The sequence below is a fragment of the Hemibagrus wyckioides genome, linkage group LG06 (genome assembly GCF_019097595.1).
Source record: "Hemibagrus wyckioides isolate EC202008001 linkage group LG06, SWU_Hwy_1.0, whole genome shotgun sequence".
Classification (NCBI taxonomy): domain Eukaryota; kingdom Metazoa; phylum Chordata; class Actinopteri; order Siluriformes; family Bagridae; genus Hemibagrus; species Hemibagrus wyckioides.
Genome location: NC_080715.1, coordinates 23,034,857 through 23,057,331, shown reverse-complemented (window position 1 = coordinate 23,057,331; position 22,475 = coordinate 23,034,857). Strand labels below are relative to the sequence as shown.

Genomic DNA, 22,475 nt, shown 5'->3' with positions numbered 1-22,475 from the left:
CCATGCGAGTGCAAAGTACCCCATCAAGATGCATAAAACTATTTCCATATTTAAATAGCAGTGTGCATCCTTGCATACATTTCACTAATTTACATGGTTGACTACATCTGCATAGACACACTGCAATATGAGTGCTGCAATTGCCAATTTTTTTTTTTTATATTATTATTATTCAACAGTGAAATTAAGATCATAAGTTATTAGCCAGTGATGTTATATTAGTGATAGTTATTCAACTGTTAAGAAAAATCAAACAATTTAATAAACCTTCACCTCTGAGACTGCCACATCCTCGTGAGAAACTTTCTTGCGGTTGAGCTCACTTGCCACACCACCTGCAATGTAAAGCAGGTGGTTCTTTTTGTTTTGGTCAGTGAAAGCCCCAAACCAAGTTACTTGCATGAAGCAGGAAACTACATAGGATCCATACAGTGATGTTCCATGTTACATACTTTCAGCTTTACCTGACCTAAAAAGCACTGAAGGGTGACGTGAATAACATGGATTATCTCGTTACAGTGACACCTGTCAAGAGGTGAGATACACTATATTGCCAAAAGTATTCGCTCACCTGCCTTGACTCACATATGAACTTAAGTGACATCCCATTCCTAATCCATAGGGTTCAATATGACGTCGGTCCACCCTTTGCAGCTATAACAGCTTCAACTCTTCTGGGAAGGCTGTCCACAAGGTTTAGGAGTGTGTTTATGGGAATTTTTGACCATTCTTCCAGAAGCGCATTTGTGAGGTCACACACTGATGTTGGACGAGAAGGCCTGGCTCTCAGTCTCCGCTCTAATTCATCCCAAAGGTGTTCTATCGGGTTGAGGTCAGGACTCTGTGCAGGCCAGTCAAGTTCATCCACACCAGACTCTGTCATCCATGTCTTTATGGACCTTGCTTTGTGCACTGGTGCACAGTCATGTTGGAAGAGGAAGGGGCCAGCTCCAAACTATTCCCACAAAGTTGGGAGCATGGAATTGTCCAAAATGTCTTGGTATGCTGAAGCATTCAGAGTTCCTTTCACTGGAACTAAGGGGCCAAGCCCAGCTCCTGAAAAACAACCCCACACCATAATCCCCCCTCCACCAAACTTTACACTTGGCACAATGCAGTCAGACAAGTACCGTTCTCCTGGCAACCGCCAAACCCAGACTCGTCCATCAGATTGCCAGATGGAGAAGAGCGATTCGTCACTTCAGAGAACGCGTCTCCACTGCTCTAGAGTCCAGTGGCGGCGTGCTTTACACCACTGCATCCGACGCTTTGCATTGCACTTGGTGATGTATGGCTTGGATGCAGCTGCTCGCCCATGGAAACCCATTCCATGAAGCTCTCTGCGCACTGTTCTTGAGCTAATCTGAAGGCCACATGAAGTTTGGAGGTCTGTAGCGATGGACTCTGCAGAAAGTTGGTGACCTCTTCGCACTATGCGCCTCAGCATCCGCTGACCCCGCTCCGTCAGTTTACGTGGCCTACCACTTCGTGGCTGAGTTGCTGTCGTTCCCAAACACTTCCATGTTCTTATAATACAGCTGACAGTTGACTGTGGAATATTTAGGAGCGAGGAAATTTCACGACTGGATTTGTTGCACAGGTGGCATCCTATCACAGTTCCACGCTGGAATTCACTGAGCTCCTGAGAGCGACCCATTCTTTCACAAATGTTTGTAAAAACAGTCTGCATGCCTAGGTGCTTGATTTTATACACCTGTGGCCATGGAAGTGATTGGAACACCTGATTCTGATTATTTGGATGGGTGAGCGAATACTTTTGGCAATATAGTGTATATTAGGCAGCAAGTGAACATTCAGTTCTTAAAGTTGATTTGTTGGAATGAGGAAAATAGGCAAGAGTAAGGATCTGAGCAACTTGTGATGGCTAGATGACTTGTTGGGTCCATGCGTCGATGGATCAGAGCTGCTTTGGCAACACAAAGGGAATGGCTGATCAGCTTGCATACTAAACTAAACACTAAACTATTGATATGATGCAGCTTAAAATGACAAATTGCAAGGTAAGAGCAGTGTACTTTAGCTTTAAGTTGTTTGGAGTGACTGGGATGAATGCACAGGGCAGAATGGGGAAGTCCATGTGAGCTAAGCAGAACAACAAGTGAAGTGGATTGCATAGTTGTGGAAATCTGAGAATACTGCATGGGTTGTATTCTCAGATTTCTTTAGCTGTTATACTGCATTTGTATTTAGAAATAGTCTCTTGTGTAGCTACTATTCATTATGCAGAGATGAAGATGGAAATAGGCAGGAGTGGCCTGAAAGGAGAGATGACGTGGAACGTCAGTAGAAAGCCCTTAAGTTGCGGTGCTGTTTGCTTAAAAGGCTTCTTTATCATTTGATACCATGAGGCATTTTTCCCCAAGCGCCCACTGGTTCAGAGTGATTTAGTCAGGAACAAACAGCTGCACAGCGCGCTGTCTAAAAGAGATAGCAAGCACCTCTGGGGAATACAAGAGAGAGAGAGAGAAGAGGAAAAGGAGGAGGAGAAAAAGCCTTTATATGGTCCATATAATGGAAATGTAAGATGTTGACCTGGATTATTGCCCTGCTTTCTTTCTAGAGTTAGTCAGACAGATTTTTATCACAAAGAAGGTAGTTTGACTTGTAATATATAATTAAACATTAGTTGACAAAAGTCAAATGAATTCACACATTGAATGGGATGCACCGCTTTGTTTTCTAGACTGTGTACGAGAAAAAACACACGTTTTTCATTACTCGACCACACTGATGCAACATGCGTAGTATTAAGCAATCCGAAACATGTACGTGCAGTTTACATAGTAGCCATGAAAAGCACACATGTGCATGTACATATAGCTGAAACCAGATGTTTACATACACTGTATAAAAAGACACATAACCTTTTCCCCCCTCACTGTCTGACATTAAATCAGAATAAACTTTTCCTGTTTTAGGTCAGTTAGGATTACCAAAATTATTTCTATTTTCTAAATGCCAGAATAATGAGAGAGAGAAAGTTTTTATCACTTTCTTCAAAGTCAGAAGTTTACATACATTTCCTTAGTATTTGGGAGCATTGCATTTAAACTGTGTGACTTGGGCCAAATGTTTTGGGTATCCTTTCACAAGCTTCTCACAATAGTTTGCTGGAATTTGGGCCCACTCCTCCTGACAGAACTGGTGTAACTGAGTCAGGTTTGCTTGTACACACCTTTTCAGCTCTGCCCACAAGTTTTCTATGGGATTGAGATCAGGCCTTTGTGATGGCCACTCCAAAACACTGACTTTGTTGTGCTTAAGCCACTTTGTAAATATTTTGCGGTATGTTTAGGTTCATTGTCCATTTGGAAGACCCATTTGTGCCCAAGCTTTAACTTTCTGGCTGATGTTTTGAAATTTTGCTTCAATATTTCTACATAATGTTTCTACATCTTTCCTCATGATGCCATCTATTTTGTGAAACGCACCAGTCCCTCCTGCAGCAAAACACCCCCCACATCATGGTGCTGCCACTCTCGCACTTCACAGTTGGGATGGGTGTTCTCAGGCTTGCAAACTTCCCCCCTTTTCCTCCGATGGTCAATGGTCATTATGGTCAAACAATTTTAGTTTCATCAGACCACAGGACATACATTAAGGTCCCTTTGTCCCTGTGTGCATCTGCAAACTGTAATCTGGCTTTTTATGTTGCTTTTGGAGTAATGGCTTCTTCCTGGCTGAGTGGCCTTTCAGCCCATGTCGGTACAGGACTCATTTCACTGTGAATAATGACACAGTCTTACCAGGTTCAGCCAGCATCTTCACAAGGTGTTTTGCTTTTGTTCTGGAGTTTATACGCACATTTCGCACCAAACCATGTTTATCTCTGGGACGCAGAACCCGTCTCCTTCATGTCCGGTATGATGGACATTCCCATGGTGTTTATACTTGCGTATAATTGTTTGAACAGATGAACGTGGCACCTTCAGGCGTCTGGAAATTGTAGCCAAGGATGAACCGGACTTGTGGAGGTCCACACTTCTCTTGCTAATATCTTGACTGATTTCTTTTGATTTTTCCACAAAGTCACACAGGGAAGCAGTGTGTTTGAGGTGTTCCTTAAAATACATCCATAGCTGTGAATGCAATTACCTCAAATGTTGTCAATTAAGCTATCAGAAGCTTCCAAATCCATGTCATCATCATCTGGGCTTTTCCCAAATTGTTTAAAGGCATGGGAATCTTGGTGTATGCAAACCTTTGACTTTGAAGAAAGTAATAAAAAATTATCTTAAAAAATGTAGTCTGATTTAATGTCAGACAGTGAGGAAAAAAAAGGTGGTGTACTTTTTATACAGTGTATGTAAACATCTGGTTTCATCTGTATGTAGGTGAATGACCACAGATCCCCACAGCCACAGTCCAAAATCTAATCGAAAGCCTTCCCAAAAAAATGGAGTTTATTATAGCAGCAAAGAGGAATAAAGCTGGAATGGGAATGTTCAGGAAGCACACATGGGTGTGTCCACAAATGTTTGTCCATAAAGTGTAGTTTTTCTCACATAACCAGCTTTTGCTGTAGTATGGGTTGTTGTCTTGTGCTGTGGGCAAAAAAAAAGCCCGAGGCCAGATTTTATTTTCAAGATGTTGTGGAATTGGTGTGAGTTGCACTCCTGAACAACGTTTAGAGCATGGAAGCCCATACACACACCCCTGAGGTCTCACATTATGTGATGCTCCTCTGCATGCTCAGGTCAGATGCCCTCATGCACTTTATCAAAGCCACTCTTGAATACCATGAAGGGATACGTGTCTTAGAGAAAGATACAGTAATTCCTCTTGATATTTAAGCGATGCTCATTTTTTTGTAGCTTTGCTTTGCTTAGCAATCATTAAAACTGAGCCTGGTTCCTCTTAAGGTTTCTTCTTCACATCATCTCAGGGAGTTTTGCCATGCCTCCCTCGCCTCAGGCTTGCTTATTAGGAATAAAATAGTAGCTTAACGTTAAACTTTGATTTGAGACAATGTCCATTGTTAAAAGAGCTATACAAATAAATTGAATGGAATTAAACAAGAAATAAGTTCAGATTGCTTTGACTTCATGGCGTTTAAACATTTTTAACATCTCACACTGCATCATTAAGGAGATAATGTTGTGGCCTCAAGTTCCAAATTATTCTAACTTCTCAATAGCACATTCCTGCCTCTCTTTAGCAAATTTTTTGAGCAAGCTCCTGAACTCCTCGTTGTTTACATTTAATGCATTCATCCATACATTTTCATATTGCTGAGCACAAAGGATCACAGTACAAGTGAATAAATAGTTTCTGGCCATTATTGTCAAGTTTATTACTGTTGTAGCTGCATGACTATCTAATTTGTCTTACTAAAAGAGAAGGCATTTCCCCTCTGTTTGCGGATAATATTTTTAGAGAATCATTTACAAACCTTCACCAACAAATAAATGGATTTTTATGCCGGGATGCTTGGCAACAAATCTTCCAGTTTATAAATGAGACTGAACTACCCATCACCCTGTCCTGTCTCTGATATTTGCCTTTCAAACATCACTTGAGATGGGTGTGTGGTGTGTTCTTACCCCAGCGTACTCTGTACCGAGAGAGCAAACTAGCAGTGAGTAATGGCATTTTTAAGGGATCCTGTTAACGACATGAACATGGAGCAGTTAGTCTGTGTGAAGTGGCTATGAAATGAGCAGCGGTCACACGTCAGTCTATCCGAATTTACCAGCAATAGATTTCAAGCCACGCCGGAGCAACCGGTTGCTGTAAGGCATTAAAGTTCATGCCTATTATGTAGTTACTGATTATAATAAAGTGTTTTATGATTGTGTTCGTTTTTCAAATCACATTTTATTGGATGCCAGCTGCTGTGATGAGAAACAGGATGAGCCAATTGAGATGTTTCTGTTTCTATATAAAATCCACTCTCCACCTTCACTATAAGCACAGAGATATGGCCGTTCACTGCAGGATTTAATGCAATCGTCCCTTATTATTAACATGTTCTTTTCAATATTTCAAGTGGAACCGTCATAGATGTCTTTTATGGCAATGCTATTAATATGTTGAGCTTGTTTGGTGGTAATTATGCCTTTATATGATGAAATAACAGAATCATGTCATCACCACTCTTCATCCCACTGAAAATAAACAAGCACAGGAGACAGATTCTACCAGCTGAAGTACAAACTGGTGTGCACCTAAATACGATGATTTGTCTGCTGTGAATTCTGCAGTGTGAAAGTTCTTGTTCTAAAACCTGTGCTCTTAAGCTCATCCAAATGAAGCTAATGTTTGTCTGAAATAGGTGCATGTGTATACGTTCTTTTATTACCTTTATTTTTCTGCCAACCCAACAATTAACTACAAACGGGTGAGGGCGCTTCCTCTGAGACATGCAAAGCCAGCTAGCTGTGCTTTTTTTGTTGTTGTTTTTTTGTTTGCATCTGTGATATTGCTGCAGACGAAGTGCCGTCTGCACATGTATGAGTTCACATACACCCACAATTTGTTATTGTCGCTTTGACTGACAGGAGGCCGAGTACGTCCCTCCGACTTGGATAGCATGCTCTTGTGTTTGGCCACTCAGGGATCTTTCTTTTCATTTTTGTTTGCCTTTATTGTTTGCCCCTGCCATTTTCAAAGCAAAGCCGTTCCTGTAAACCAGAGTCCCTGTAAATCCACTGACCATGAAATCCTCAGGACACACCACCACCTGTGTGAGCTTCTGATAGAAGAAGCTTTTCGTCTTTTCTGGAAAGGATTTCAATTCATATCACAGACTGTTGAAAGACATTTTAATTGCAGTTGTTTTAACTTAATTAAACTAGTCCATTTGCAACACAGTTATTTACACACAATCACTAGGTTTCATAATAACTTCATTCTTTTCAGTTAGTATAATCCTTGATGTTGCGTATCTCTTTCATATTGTAGTTAGTAAACATTCAGATGCTTGCAAATCGCTGCATTTTATCCAGGAGTAATAGAATATTACCAAATCTTACATATTTCAGAGTATCTAAGTGCTTTGTTTAAAGCCTGTCCCCTTTCAGAGTATCAGTGATGATACTCCCCCCCTCTCCAATAACCCCCATCACCCCTAATAGTCTTGAAAAGCATGACTCTCCCTGACAGTAAAAATAGATTTCTCCTGCTCTCTCTCTCTTCTCACTGTGAAAGGCAGAAAACTAGACTTGAGTTAAGCATAATGATGAGGTTGAGTAATGGTACTGGCTTAGACAGTCTGTGTCTCATGAAGCAAACAGGAAAAATCTTCTATGAATGTAAAAGATGCTGCTATGCACTGAACACCGTCCCCTAAGACACACATGCCTCTGATCTAATCCAATATAAATCATCCGCTCTCCTGGTCATCTGGGTTTACAGGGGGGTTTTTTTGTTGCTTTTTTGGCTGTGTGAATGATATTCAATATGGCATGTAGTTGCTGTATAAGCTGAGGCTGCCATGTGTAGCGTGATTGCTTTGCATGTGATTGCAGCCTTGCATTTGCTCAGGTCTCACTGTGTGTCTGTTAGGCCAGTTGATTCAGAAAGCTGTCGATGTTTTCCTATTTGTGTGTTTAACATAGTACTTGCTTGAAGTGACTGTAATGCTCAAGTGGGCCTGGAGAACAAAGAAGGAACCTGGCAGAAATGTACAAGACAAAAATGAAGGCAATCAGGGAGCGTAGTAGTGCCAGCTCAGAAGAGATTTGTAGTCGAACATAATACAGCGTCCTCGGAGAGTGCACATTAGGCTCAGACTCTCCAGTGTAATGCTGGTGGTTATTGGTGTTTACCGTCATCGGTGGAGACCTTTTAGCCTGATCAAGTCTTTTACTGGAAACATTAGAGTCCAAAATCATCTATTGCGACCTAACTGCATTACTGACAACTGTTTATGGTAAAGCCACTTAACCTCAGCACCCCTGTTCTCAGTTCAGGACATGTATTAACAACACGCAGAAGGAAGGTGTGATTAGAGGCTTGACACTACAGAACCTCTTTCTGTTCTCCTTGCACTGTACATTTGTTCTAAAAGCAAGTATTAAGCCGTTTCGCTACAAGCTGAGGAGTTACTGATATCTTACAAATTGCATGTTTGTTCAAATGAAACTCGCAAATGTGCTAACACTAGAGGGCATAGTAATTAAAAACTGCATATTTTAAGCTGGATAATACGGATCAGTTATCAGAATAGTTGGCAGTCTGTTGTGATTTTTCTTTTTTTTTTTGTTTTGCAAGTTACTCAAGTACACTGACCAGGCATAACATTATGACCACCTGCCTAATATTGTGTTGGTCCCCTTTTTGCTGCCAAAACAACCCTGACCTGTCAAAGCAGGGCTGTTTTACAGGACTTAAAGGACATTTTTGATAGATACTGACCACTGCAGACGGGAACACCCCACAAGAGCTGCAGTTTTGGAGATGCTCTTATCCAGTCGTCTAGCCATCGCAATCTGGCCCTTGTCAAACTCTCTCAAATCCTTACTCTTGTCCATTTTTCCTGCTTCTAACACATCAACTTTGAGGACAAAATGTTCACTTGCTGCCTAATATATCCCACCCACTAACAGGTGCCATGATGAGGAGATAATCAGTCTTATTCACTTCACCTCTCAGTGCTCATAATGTTATGCCTGATCTGTGTATGTTTCCGGCTCACCAGTGATTTGGGTTCACCATATAAGCCAGACTGCAATTTTGTCTAAGTTACCTTGATTAGAAGTAACAGTGAGTAGGAGAAATCTATGGAAGGGAAAAATATCTGTCCAGGTGTTCCATGTTGTAGATCTTAAAGGCACTGTTCAGTAATGATATAATGGCCTTGGCTCACTATTGATAAGTGAAATAAGTGACCTTGATTTCCATATATCTCTTTCTGTGCCAGTGTATGCAAAAACACTTACTCCTCCTTTCTTGCATGTTTGTTGCTCCTCATTCAAATTGCTTGAGTGCTGCCCCTACTTTCTTCAAAATGAGACACGGTGTCTGTATGTATTTAAGGGTTTTATCTGATATATGTTGGTCTTAGGCTAGGGGGAATAACATGGCATGCTCCAGCTGTGTTATAGACATGTCTTCGCAAGAAAAATGTTTATATGAACATCTTGGTACTATGTCTTTCTGTGATACCATAACATTTGAAGTGAGTGAATGTGTAAAAGATGACATTCTTTGCTAATCTCTGTGCCCTGCTGTGCTCGTGCCCTTCTAGGGAAGAGGAGGAGAGCCTCCGCAGTAAAATCCGGGCAGATCATGAACGTGCACTGCAGGAGGCCAAGGAGAAGCTTCGCAAGTCCAAAGATGAGCTGAGGGCAGAGATCCAGACTGAAAAGTCTAAGGTGATGAAGGACCTGAAAAAGAAGGATGGGCCAAAGCCTCTGCCCCCAGTGCCCATGCCCAAACTGGTGGGCATCAATGATGGAGACCCTGGAGACCCTGATGTTAAAGAGAAACGAGACAAGATCAGAGAGGTGAGAGTAGAGTGTGTGTAATATGTGCAGCTGTCTAGGTGCAACTCTAGAACCAGGAACTGGGAGCAGTACTTCCCATATTGTACATTTATATGGGAAGTTTTAGTTAAATTGACAAATCAAGTTAGCTCCATGTTCCTCTCTGAAAGTCAGATGTTGTGGTAATGTAATCACATGTGTCACTGATGCTTCTTACTTGCATATACTCTTTGCAAACACAAAATGTTTTACCTGAGGTAGTCATGAAGTGATTCCGTGGGCTTGTAAACCCAGAAGAAGTGGACAGCAGGCTTTCAAACCTGTCCTTATTATGGCCTGGATATCTTCAGTCATAAAGAGACTGGAGTTATAGAATCATGGGGTGAGAGGCTACTGAAAAGCCATCTGTCTGAGCAGCAGAACACCACTCATATGACACATACAGGTGTAGGAGGAGGGAATGCTGATCAGTTTATAATTATCCCCCTCTTCAGGTTTGTGTAGGTCACAGAAGGGACATCTGCCATTCACTGTGGGATGTTGACCGCTCAGGGTCTTACATGTGTGGATGTGTGCGCACACACACGCGCACACGCGCACACACGCACACAAATAAACAGCAGTGTCCTGTAGGGCATGGTCCATCTTGCCCCGTTTCAGTGGAAGCCTCACAGCAGGGCCATCTGCTGCTCACAAGGGGACCTTAACTCTCCTCATTGTTTGTGTCATGGGCATCAACATGTCATGATATCAAAGTAGTGAAAAGCAGGTGCAAGTGGAAAACACTTACAGATGCATAAAACGCACAGTGATACACTGTCTACATACAAATCTTGAATACAAAAACTTCCTCTACACTGACCCAGTATGAACACTTATATTTCAGTACCAGACTCTAATGTATACTTTTCATGTGGTCACTGAATTTGTGTACAACACTGCCTGACATCACATCTTAAACCAGAACGTAATAATCCATTAAAGGGTCCTCGAGGGAACAAAAAATGCAACAGTGTGATGTCTTTATTAAGAAACGCACCCCCCGGTGTGTGCAGCCTTCCTTTCAGTGGCTGGTTATACCCACAATAACTGCAACCAACCAGTTTCTGTAGCTGTTAATTACAGTGACGTGGAGGAATTCTGGTCCACTCCCACTTGCACAACTGCTTCAGCGCTGTTGTAAGCCTTCGCACATGGGGTGCATGTTTCAGGTCTTGCCACATTCCATTAAGGTTTCGGTCTGGACTTTGAATATTCCAAAAGTTCACACTTCTTATGTTTGAGCTCTTGTGAAGTAAACTAATGTGCTTTAGATCATCTGGACCTTTGGACTGTTTCAGACATGAAGGTACTGATATCTTGTAAGAAGTACCGAATGTTTCTCAATTTTCCAGCTAGAGTCTATTTACATACTAATGCAATCCACTAAAAAATTAGACTAAAGATAATGCGAAAAAGGTGCACAAACACCTAAAATATTCCTGCATTCTTCCTACATGTGGCCAGTTTATTATTTAAAAAACCTTTACACTTGATGGAGCACATCAACCCCACCTAGGTACCACCTCCAGATATCCTTTGGACATGAACAGTAGAAATGGCCTGTTATGAGTCATGATCATTTTCTGTTAAAATTCAAAGTGGCATAAAAATAATAAGAAAACAACAGATTCTGGTGCCAAAAGAAAAAACAAAAACAGCAAATGAAATCAAGCTTCTACTGGCTGAAGGAGAAGCCAGAGCAAACACATTATTTGGTACATTAAGTACTGCAGTTAGCGACAGTACATTGTTTTAGCACCACTGTCTTGGTAGCTGACAGCGATAAATAAGCCACGCTACATTGTGGATGACTTTTTTTTTTTTTTTTTTTAATGTTATTTGGCTTCTCTAACAAAGTATACATACCCATAGCACTTTCAGTTCAATTCAGTTTATTTGTACAGCACCTTTTACAATGGACATCGTCTCAAAGCAGCTTTACAAAAGAAGAGAAACATAGAAAGGAAAAAAAAATTATTAAACGAAATTATTAAACTATTTTATCCCTATTTTATTCCTAATGAGCAAGTCTGGCGACGGTGGCAAGGAAATACTCCCTGTGATGATATGAGGGAGAAACCTTGAGAGGAACCAGGCTCAGAAGAGAACCCGTCCTTTCAACTTCCAATCCAATCCGATGAACTTTCCTATTCCCAGATATCTGTCTACTTAGTGATTAACAAGATATATGGGTGGGTCCTAATTAATCTCTGAACCCCCCTGAGATGAACCATTTCAGATCTTCACTTGTTTTCACCTCTTGCCCCCTCAGAACCACTTTGCTTACACAGCTGTTGGTAAGCCTGTCACGATTAACCGTCTGAACCGTCACGTAGAAGTAACCGTCTGATCACGGTGTTTTGATCTAACCGTGGTTATTTTAGATAGCCGCTATTGTTGAGCACTAGGGTACCTGTAACCTGCAGCGCCCCTACGCCTGTTTGACACTTCAGTGTAAGCAGAGCAGAAGCGGTGAGCACCCACTGTGCTTTCACCTCATCAGCGATTCTATCATGCAGCTGAACCACGGCTTATACAAGAGTTCACGGGACTTTGATTTGATTTTAAATGGTGTAATAGTTGATGCAAATAGGAGGAAAATCTCTTGAAGAGACTTTTCTTAACTGTCAATGTAGTTCATATTACTTTCATTTGTTTTATCTATGCTGATTTTTTTTCTCCGTGTTGTAAGTCGTAGACTGAAGAAGGGCCAGAAAAAATACAGCATCGCTGTTGGTAAGGTTAAGAAAAAGGATGAGATGCAGACTCTGGGTTCACTCCATCACTTCACACCTGTCACATGCTTTTGTTTATGATCTCCAGCATTTTCTGCTCTGACATAAACCAATCAGGCATAACATTATGAGCACTGAGAGGTGAAGTGAATAACACTGATTATCCTCTCATCATGGCACCTGTTAGTGGGTGGGATATATTAGGCAGCAAGTGAACATTTTGTCCTCAAAGTTGATGTGTTAGAAGCCGGAAAAATGGGCAAGCACCAGGATGCACTATGGGAGGAAGGCAAGCCAGCAGAGGCAGGGTCATGCTTTGGGCAATGTTTTGCTGGGAAACCTTGGGTCCTGCCATCCATGTGGATGTTACTTTGACACGAACAACCTACCTAAGCATTGTTGCAGACCATGTACACCCTTTCATGGCAACGATATTCCCTTTTCAGCAGGATAATATGCCGTGCCACAAAGCAAAAATGGTTCAGGAATGGATTGATGAGCACAGCAATGAGTTTGAGGTGTTTCCTCCAAATTCCCCAGTTCTCAATCCAATCGATACCACAGCACACTTTCAGGGATCTAGCAGAGTCCATGTATCGACCGGTCAGGGCTGTTTTGGCAGCAAAAGGGGGACCAACACAATATTAGGCAGGTGGTCATAATGTTATGCCTGATCAGTATATACCGTATAATCATATAATATGCTGTGTATGTGTATGAAAAAATGTAGATTTAGTAACATGCTTTGCTTTTGTGGTGAAATTCCTCAGTTTGCATGTGAAGCCATGCGTATTTTGACCAGAAGCAATGTCACTTTAATTCAGCATGAGCCGTGCAGCAAAAATATATTCAGTGCCGAAACAATCGCAGCTGTGACATTTATGGCCTGTTCTGTTATAGTCACGGTTTATTGTGTTTGTTTGTCATTTATAGAAGTTTCAGATTTCTGAAATGTGCATATATGACTTAATTTGGTATTGTGACATTTACCATCTTTTCTGTTATGGTTATTTTGCTGCGATTGTTTCTGTTATTTACAGAATTTTCAGATTTCTGAAATATATATATAAAATGTATTGAACAAATTCTTTAAGTGCATTAATCGTGTATTGCAAGTGACCACTTCAAAAAGATTCAGTTAAATAATCACAATAGTTTGTGACAGTTATTTATAAATGAAGCTTAATCCTCAAAGCCCAAAAAGTTATTCATTGCAGTTAGCTGTTAGACAGTTAATGGTCAGCTACATTTCATAATTCACAACCTTAGCTGTTAAAAACTATAATCTGTTTCTCTGGAAATGTTTTTACTGTCCTTCACTTTACTACTTTTACTTTTGCTTAATAGTCTGTTCTGAAGCACACTGCAGTGTGATGATTTCCTTCCATCTCACACAGCCAGGGATGGATTAACCTTAGGTGTGAAAGTGTGTGTGTGTGTGTGTGTGTGTGTGTGTGCGCGCGTGCATGGTGTCCTGTGATGGATGGTTGTGTACCCGGGATAGGCTCCGGCCTCACATGCTAGAACTTACATTCCTGTAACGGTAGCTGTTGAGCAGGAGGAGAGCTGCTGGGTGGAAACTGGCTCTGACTAACCTGAATGAAAGCTGTTAAGGTAGAAAAAGAATGTTTGATGTTTCATTTAGTAGCTCCTTGGTATCGTGTTAAAATTTCGGTTAGAATTGCAACTCTTCTGAACAGGATAAATAAAAAAAAAAACCTAGTCATCTGAAAACTTTCTCTGAACATTTTCCTGAAAAAAACAGCAAATAAAAAAAAAAGTATAAATATTCTCTTCTAGATTGTTCTTTACCTTGTGTCTTTTCATCATAAAGAACTATTCCAGGTGAAAGGATTTTGCCCATGAGCTGTGCTTTAATTAGCACTGTACTAACCTTGAATAGCGTGACCAAGAACAAGATGCACCTACACTGCCCCTCTCCCCAGGCTATTGCCTCAGCATCACTCCTCATTCGAGTCCATTTTTGAACAGATTAAGCATGAGATTTGGCCTCATTTCACCTGCGTGGATTATCTTGTAGCAATCGCTTGAGCTGAGAAGCAAAATAGAGAGAAGGGAAGTAGAGCTTTCGTCACATCTGCCATGGTTTATGTTGTGTGCCACTGTGTGCACTGCGGTCTGTGCTCCTGTCCATCATCACCCTCCCCGCTGCTGACCCTGTACCATCTCTCTGTCTGCTGTCTCCCTTGCTCTCTCGGTCATGCACAAACCCTTCTGTAAGATGAGAAGGAAGCTTTCTACACTCAGAAATGAATACCTGAGATGTGAAGGACTCTTCAGTATCCGATCTAACTGTGGTCATGCAGTATTCACCAGAGTGAAGCTCTACAGTCGCACTCTGCATTTCTAGTTCCTCTGTACCATGACCAGGAGGGAGAAAAATAACCTGGGGGGTCTGGTGAGAGAATGGCTGTTTTATAGCTACTATATTGTATTTAATACATGGAAATAATTTGTCTCAGGCCACAACATGCCTATTCTGTTTATTGTTGCACTACGAGCCAAGTAACTAAAGGATCTTCAACCTAAAAGCTGGAATAGTCTGCAAATTGCTGTGATATGAGGAATCGAACACTTTGGGTCATGCTATAGGACAGGGTCTAGTAGAATTCTACTTATTTACAAAGACATGCTACACAAATTTCAAGAACTGCAAAATTGTGTTTAAAAACGACTTCAAGCTTAAGAGTAAGTAAGGGAAATTTACTAGTGATTATTTATTAGTAATTATTTGCAATTCAGTATGCAGCTAGAAATGAGGCTCGCAGTGCTTTTTTCTGGGATGCTGGCTCTGCCTTTGAACAGTTTTTGCCGACGAAGATGCTCTATTTTTTTTTTTTTTAGAAGACGAAAATGCGATTTTGTTAGCATATGCAGAATGTTTTAATGTCTGTTTAAGTTTTGAGGGTTTCATGCTAGCACTTGCTAGAACTTTTCGAAGCATAAAAAAAATTAAGGGACTGACTTAATGGCAATAAAACCAAGATCAAGATAAGACCAGCCCCTTTTTCGATTTTGTTGTTTTGACTTGATCTGAAGACTTCCCACAGGTCCGTGATGCCTTTAGTTTCATCATCGGATGCTGCAGTAGTGTACTGTACGTTACTGACACAAAGACATGACGCATGAAACAGACGATTTATTCAGTGAGTTATTGAATGAATGCTCTGTTGATTGACACTTCTGATTCTTGTGTATGTGTATGTGTTTTAAATTAAATGATTCCTTTGAATAAAGAGTCGTTTGCTTGTTATAGGACTGATTTTGTTTCATTCACCATAACGCAAGTTTAGCTGCAGCCAAGAGACTTTGTGCGACCTATCACGACCCACAGTTTGAAGACCCCCGCTATAGGAAAATAATCGTTATAAACATCATGATCTCTAGATTTATTGTGTTGCACAACGGAATGCATTTTCAGCATAAGTACATTTCTGAACTGAAGATTTACATTTTCCTGTGGTAACATAGTTGGCTTGTAGTTTTAAACATGGAGGAGAATCTCCCTTCAGACTTTACCAGATGCCTTTGCATGCTTGTTTTAACTTGCCGAGAGCTATTTTTAAATGATTGATTTGTTTATTTTTTATTTTTTTCTTTAATAATAAATTTCTCTCTCCCATGGTATTGGGGAACAAAACCATAACTTTAATCCTTAGTCATGCACAGCTATAATTATGCTCGCCTCCGTATGATCAAGCCTGACGTACATTGCATACTCGTTCCCACAGAATTTACTGACTAAAGGACACATTACTCCCTGTTCATAAATTTAAAAGCAGCAGCTCAATCTTATTATAACTCTATTTTACAGTGAAGAAAGTTAAATATCGCTTTCACGGTATTCCACAATTACATGAAACTTTCTTTTAATGTGCGTATCTGTTGAAGCCCTGCATGAACCTGCACCTAATCATCTAGAAGTTTCTCCTTACATTGTGCTGTGTGCTGTGCTGCCATGGCTAAACATGATACGTCTGATTCAGGAGCCAGTGCTTAGAGACTCTCTCAAGAAACAGCAGATCCAGCATAAAAGTTAATGGTGATGTGTTTTTTATGTCTCCGAGAAATTGCGTGGCCCTTTGCTTCTGAAAGTAGTGAGGAAAAACTTGGAAATAAAATCCTTCTGAAAGCAGGGTGAATAATAATCTGAAGTAAAAAACCTACTGAAAGCAGGGAGAATGTATTTTGTTGTTGTTTTGGACCTGCAGGCCTCTGTGCTCACTGTGTTCTCAGTGGTGACTAAACTAAACGGAGCAGGATAAGCTGAGAGTCTGTAGAGTTGATCTGGGCTTGTGTGATGTTGATTGGCTGCATGTAGTGAGCACTTGACTCATTCAGCGTGGAGCTGGCTTGCTGCTGGTGGTCGTGTGTCAGAGTGCTGGTGCTAGTTGGCAGGGGGAGTAGAATGCCTTTTGGATACTGTGTCCTGGATGATACTGGTGCCAGGTGAATAACTGAGCATATGCTTAAAAGACAGCTGAAATGGGCATCAATACCACCTACACAGCTACCATGGGCACTGTGCTGTAAGGAAAATGGAGATGGGTAAGAAAGACGGTGGGTTTGATGGGATTTTTCAAAAGCTAGTGTCTGCTTTCAATTAAACTGTTTTTTTAAGGCTGATACAGGCTCAATGAACAGCAAGAATATGTCTGTTGTAGTAGATTCTGCCTCCATTCAGGACTGCTCTGAAACTTGCACTGTGACTACCTCAAGTCACTCTTAATCCGGTGGTTTTCTTTACGACTGCACATTTAGTTTTTGTCCTCTTGATGTCGGCTGAGTAAAAACACACATGTAAACGCATTATTCTTAACTGTTAGACTTGGGTGTTGAAGCTAGTCCAGATCTTTGCAGGTATCAGCCTGACACCTGCAGATATACTGTAGGTGGTACCAGATCTTTAAAGGTGCTGCATGCTATGTTTCAAAAGCAGCGACTGACCTCTGACTGCAGCCGTGTTTCTCCAGAGTGCAGTCGAGATGAGTCCATGAAGAGATTGAAGAATTTTGGTACAGGGCATATAAAAGTTTCATTCACTGTGTACGCACAACTAGAGCTAAAATCTGTGCAGACCCTGCTTATAAAGTGTGTGTGCTGCACACATTACAGAGCACTGACTGTAAAACAATCTTCACTTCCTCCTACATGCCTTTGTCCTGGCCTTTCTCAAAGAGCTAGTCGGCATTGCTCGCCAATGCTGATCTCTTTCCAAGCATCAAAATTTTTTGGCTAATGGCACTATACGTTAGTTACACTTTGTGTCTTTCATGCATATTATCACCTTTTTCAACGTTTTGCATTCCTTTGTTGCGTTCCTCTTTCCTCCTTTCACCACAGCCTGCAAAATTGGCAGTTTAAAGATAATGTTTGACAATGTAACTCTATGCCTCTTCCCCTTCCTCTCTCGCGCTCTCTCTCTCTCTCTCCCTCATTTCTCTCGCCCACACACCCTCTATAAGCTGAAAAGGACGGTTTATGAGGTGTCTGGCCTCCTGTTCTGCTAGCATGCACTGATCCTACAATGTTCTACCCTCTGCATTTGTTGTTGATGTTTGTGTTTTTTCGCTCCTGCTTCATTCCTCCACTTTCTTCTCTGTCTTGTCTGCTCTGTTAAGCTGGCGAGGATGTTGAGTGTTTAGGATGCGCTCCAGACAGAGTGATTTGCTCTTAAAGGATCTCCCCGTCATGCTTGTCTCTCAACACAGCATAGAAAAACCATCAGGGCACCAAACAATGTCTTCATTTAATGCACCTAAGAAGCGTGAGGTTCTTCCTGGCATTCACACGATAGCGAGTAGACATGTAAACATGTCTCAGTATGTTCATTGTGAAGATTTCTGAGACTCTTACTGGTCTGGTAGAGAATGGACATTAGTGCCCCAGCTGTGAATGAGGAATTTAATAGGCTCCCTGTAAGGCTGACCTTCATAAAGCTGAGTCAGACTGCTCACACTATCCATGGCTGAAGGACTGGATAAAACACTGTGATGGATGTGTTTATGGGCAGATTTGTGGAAGCTTCTGCAGCAAGCTGTGCAGAGGTTTTGCAGGAGTAACTCAGATCTTTGGTTTTAGGATGCTTGTCCTATCCTTTAAGACTTAAACATACCCGCAAGGCAAAATGGTGTTGTGTCCTTGTCCTTCAGTAGTAGACAAGCCGCACTGTCAGATCTGAACTAGTGGTGTTTAGATTCACTTCTTCAGCATGTTCCTTGACCAGCAGTGTATGTTTATGGTGTAGCAAATGTTCTTTAATAAAAATGTACTTGCTAATTTTTTTTTCTTTATGTAAATGAGAATACATTATGGCTTTAGTAGTCGTAAATCATATTAGATGTATCCTGTGCCCATGGTCTTTTTGGTTTGACTATTTTAATGTTTCATCTCGCTCAGAGCACTGAATATAAGTTATTGTTCTGTAGAACATGTCTCTAAATCAGATAGAACATAAAAACCACTGACAAGTGAAGTGAATATAATTGATAATCTCATTATAATGGCACCTGTCAAGGGGTGAGATATATTAGGCAGCAAAGTGAACACTTCTCGAAGTTTGATGTGTTGAAAGCAAGAAAAATGGTGTAAGAACTTGATTGCCAGTGCCAAATTGTGACGGCTAGATTTTTAATAGTGTGTGTATGCTATTAGTATACACATGCTTAATAGTATATGATTCTCATTGTGCTCTTCCTGAAGTGGCCCAGCATCTGTAAGTGGTCCTGTCCCAGAGAGTGGAAAGAAGTGCTGATTTTGCTGGAAAGTTTTACAAGGTTTGAAAAGCTGCTGTGGTCTGTGTAAGCACAAGCTCACTGAAGATCTCTGGCGAAAACCAAGTTGTCAAAGCTAGTATGAAATGCAGAGGGCACCAGTTTAGCTTAGGCAGGAAGAAATGATATTTGAATTTCCAAATACTTAAGATCTTGCTGATGTTGCTTTTCTTTTTCCACAAGACCATTAAGTCTCAGTTATACCATAACTAAGATGGAACTCTATAGAATAGCCTAGATATTAGTCTGAAATTGGATATGGAGGTTGTGGCTTGAATCTCTGGGTGGTGCGTGAGACTTTCCGTCATCTTTCCCTCAATTTCTACAGTTTATTCTTAAAGTGAAACGCCTCAGACAGCAACTCACCTCACATTAATGTTCAAACCTGATATAATTCCTTCATCTCAGAAATTCAGTGCTTGATCACATGTATCGACGACTTCCTTGCCCGTCTGCTGTGGCCCGAAAAGCTGCAGGAAAACAGAGGTCATGTCACAGCTTTTTATAATTGACTTACATTTTGCTTGCTTAAATTGCGTCATGGTACTGCAGGAGGTTCCACGCTTTGAATAGGAAAGAAAATGTGATCTTGTATGGTCAGGATGGAGGACTATAACAAATAAACGCTCACAGGCAGATGTAATCCAGAGGCTTCTGTAATGTTCATGCATGTTGGAGAGATGCCTTTATCAAACATACAAAAGTGAAAGGGGAAAAATAAATAGAGAGCTTAGAAAATGCTTTTGTTATGGTGTATTTATGGCTTGGGGGCTAGTCATTTGCTGTGTGCTCGTGGATGTGCGTTGTGTGTAAAGATACTGTGTTGCATCAGTGTTTGATGTCGGTGACGTAGATGCCGGGTAGAAGCAGAACTCGAATGTGTTATTTTAATAGAATGCATGGAGAAGGAAGACATGACATTCCATACCAGCGCTGATGCAAAACACAGCTCTACTCCATCCCTGCCTACCAGAAACACACCTACACACAAAGAGTAGCAGAAATTGCTAGATTCCCTGTGGCTAATGTTCTGTGAGGTGAGATAGTGTACCAAACAGTGTTATAGCCACAGCAGGGGCCGCTGGGTAAGGAACATCTCTGATTGCAGATTCTCCAACTGTGTCATCAAAGCCTGTATATTTCCCTTATGACCTGCTTCCTAAAACGCATCAGTGCACATTACAGAAAAGCCCCACATTCAATCAGCTGCTTTAAATGTTAACTGTTGCATGAAATGAGAGAAGCTCATACGGGGCCACCTTTATCTGAGAGCGTGAAAGGATACGCCACAAGCATGCCATGGAGGCTCAAGGTCCTACGTCATCTCGTTATGATTGTGTTTTTGACCCTGGTTAGGACGTCTATTGTATTTGTATGTCAAACTGAGTTGAGACACTGCTTTATATTCATGAGGCTTACTAACTCCCTCTGGTATCTGTGGCTCACTAGATGATGAAGCACGCGTGGGACAGCTACAGGCAGTACGGCTGGGGACACAACGAGCTCAAACCCATTGCCAAGAAAGGACATTCCACAAATATATTTGGTAAGTGAGCTACACCCATTTCCCCATTACTTTAAAACATGCTGCACCCACAGATTTCTCTCTTCATTTGCATGCAAATAGCTCTGTTCAAAGTGGAAAGTGACGCCTGTGCAAACCTATTAGCACACTTTTCTAGACAACCATTTCTGTGTCTAAAAATGATAAGGACATAACAAACATGCACAGTCCAGTTTCCCTTACTTATGCATTTATTGCCTGTGTTGTTGAGCTCTCCAGCTGTTTTCCCAGATAATGATGAGCAGGTTAAAGCTATTACTTGTGTGTTTTTGAAAATGATGGAAAGTGTTAGTTTTTTTTTTTTTTGTTGTTGTTGTTAAAACACGTTTTAAACATGGTTGCTTATTTGCTCTCAGCATGTCTATGGAAGATAGTGTGAAAATAAAAATTGATGCTGAGAGTGGAGAAGAGGAGGGTGAGAATAAGACTGAAATGAAAGTGTTGTAGTTCTCACAGCTCACTTTCATAATTAATGAGCCTCTTTGTTAATCTCTTTCTCTCTGGAATCCCTCCATGTGGGAGAGGAGTGCTGTGTCTGCGTGTGTGTGTCTACATTCCTTTTTAATATCTTCGTCTCCACATGGATAGGAATAAAAGCCTTAGTTAGATGGGAAGTGAAGCTTTTATTTAATAAACTAAAAGTATATAGAAATTTGCCGGTGTATTACTGGGTTTAAGGTTATTAAGGTAATGGTTAGATTTGGGTGTAGACATTGTGTTGAATAGCTACACAAATAATTATGGAAATGGAAGACAATCCTTACCAGAATAGTATGATACGTGTGTGAAATATCGCAGATCGATTATAATGTACAGATATATGTATATCGTACTAGGAAATGCCAATAAAACTCATATAATCCCAGGACTACCCAGCACAAATATATCTATGCCTGTGTTTATTTGCATGTGATGACAAAAATAGCAAAGGCAGAGTATTATTGAAGTAAAGAGATTTCACAGTATGGGTCTGATACGCTTGTCGGGACGAAGCCTCGGCTTAGAGAGGTGTAACTAAAAAAAAAAAAGTGTGTTACTTTTCATGGCATCAATGAAAGCAGTTTGAGCTCTTTCATAAAAAAAAGCGATGTGCATAAGTCAGCGTGAGTGCTACAGACAGTGCAAGGGCACAGCAGTGGTGGGGAATCATCTTTGTGTTTATGCGATTTTCCACCTTGTAAATGAATCACACAGTGCTGAACTGTGACTGGCAGAGGATCGCTGACATTCAGCCTCACGGTGAGGCATTTTCTGATGAAAACTATTTAACCTATAGTCAGTGCAGGTTGGTGGAGTACTGCTGTGCTGTACATGCAGTGTTGAGTGACTGTGAGTGGTTTGTTTACTGTTGATACGCTCTCATGGGAGCCTGCAGTCAGATTTCTTAGATTAGCTCACTACACAAACGCACAGCTATATTTCAAATCGCAGTAGTATATATTTTCTGATTTTCTACACCCCCTCGCTCTCTCTCTCTCTCTCTCGCTCTCTCTCTCTCTCTCTCGCTCTCTCTCTCTCCCGAATGCTGCGTTTGTTTGATTAATGCAGGCTGTGGGCTGTCTCTCAGCTTCTGTTTTAATGTGCCTCTGATGAATTATGATATCTCATTAAAGTTTTGAGATGTATTGTGATCTTTGTTCTCTTCAGTTCATACTTGTTAATACTAGAACCCACAGCTGCATCTATTAACTCGGCTCGCTGCTTTCCGAAAAAGTGGAGAATCTGCTTACAGATGAGAGTGTAAGCACATTAATGTAGTTCTTGCCCTGCATAGCAAAGCATCAGTCGTACCCATGGAGCAAGCCTCTGCGTTACTTTTAAGCTGTACTGAAGTGGAAGGGCTGTGTGGTTATTTATTAACTCTGTGGATGGAATAGCATTGGAATGGAAG

General features: G+C 41.1%; 1 protein-coding gene across 1 annotated transcript in view; it reads left to right on the top strand.

The window, feature by feature from the left end:
• man1a2 (mannosidase, alpha, class 1A, member 2) overlaps positions 1-22,475 on the top strand; it is a 64,423-nt gene that overhangs the window by 10,644 nt on the left and 31,304 nt on the right. The window contains exons 3-4 of the mRNA XM_058391369.1: positions 9,212-9,470; positions 20,470-20,566. Of these exons, the coding sequence (XP_058247352.1) occupies positions 9,212-9,470; positions 20,470-20,566 (356 nt within the window). The remainder of the gene's footprint in view (positions 1-9,211; positions 9,471-20,469; positions 20,567-22,475) is intronic.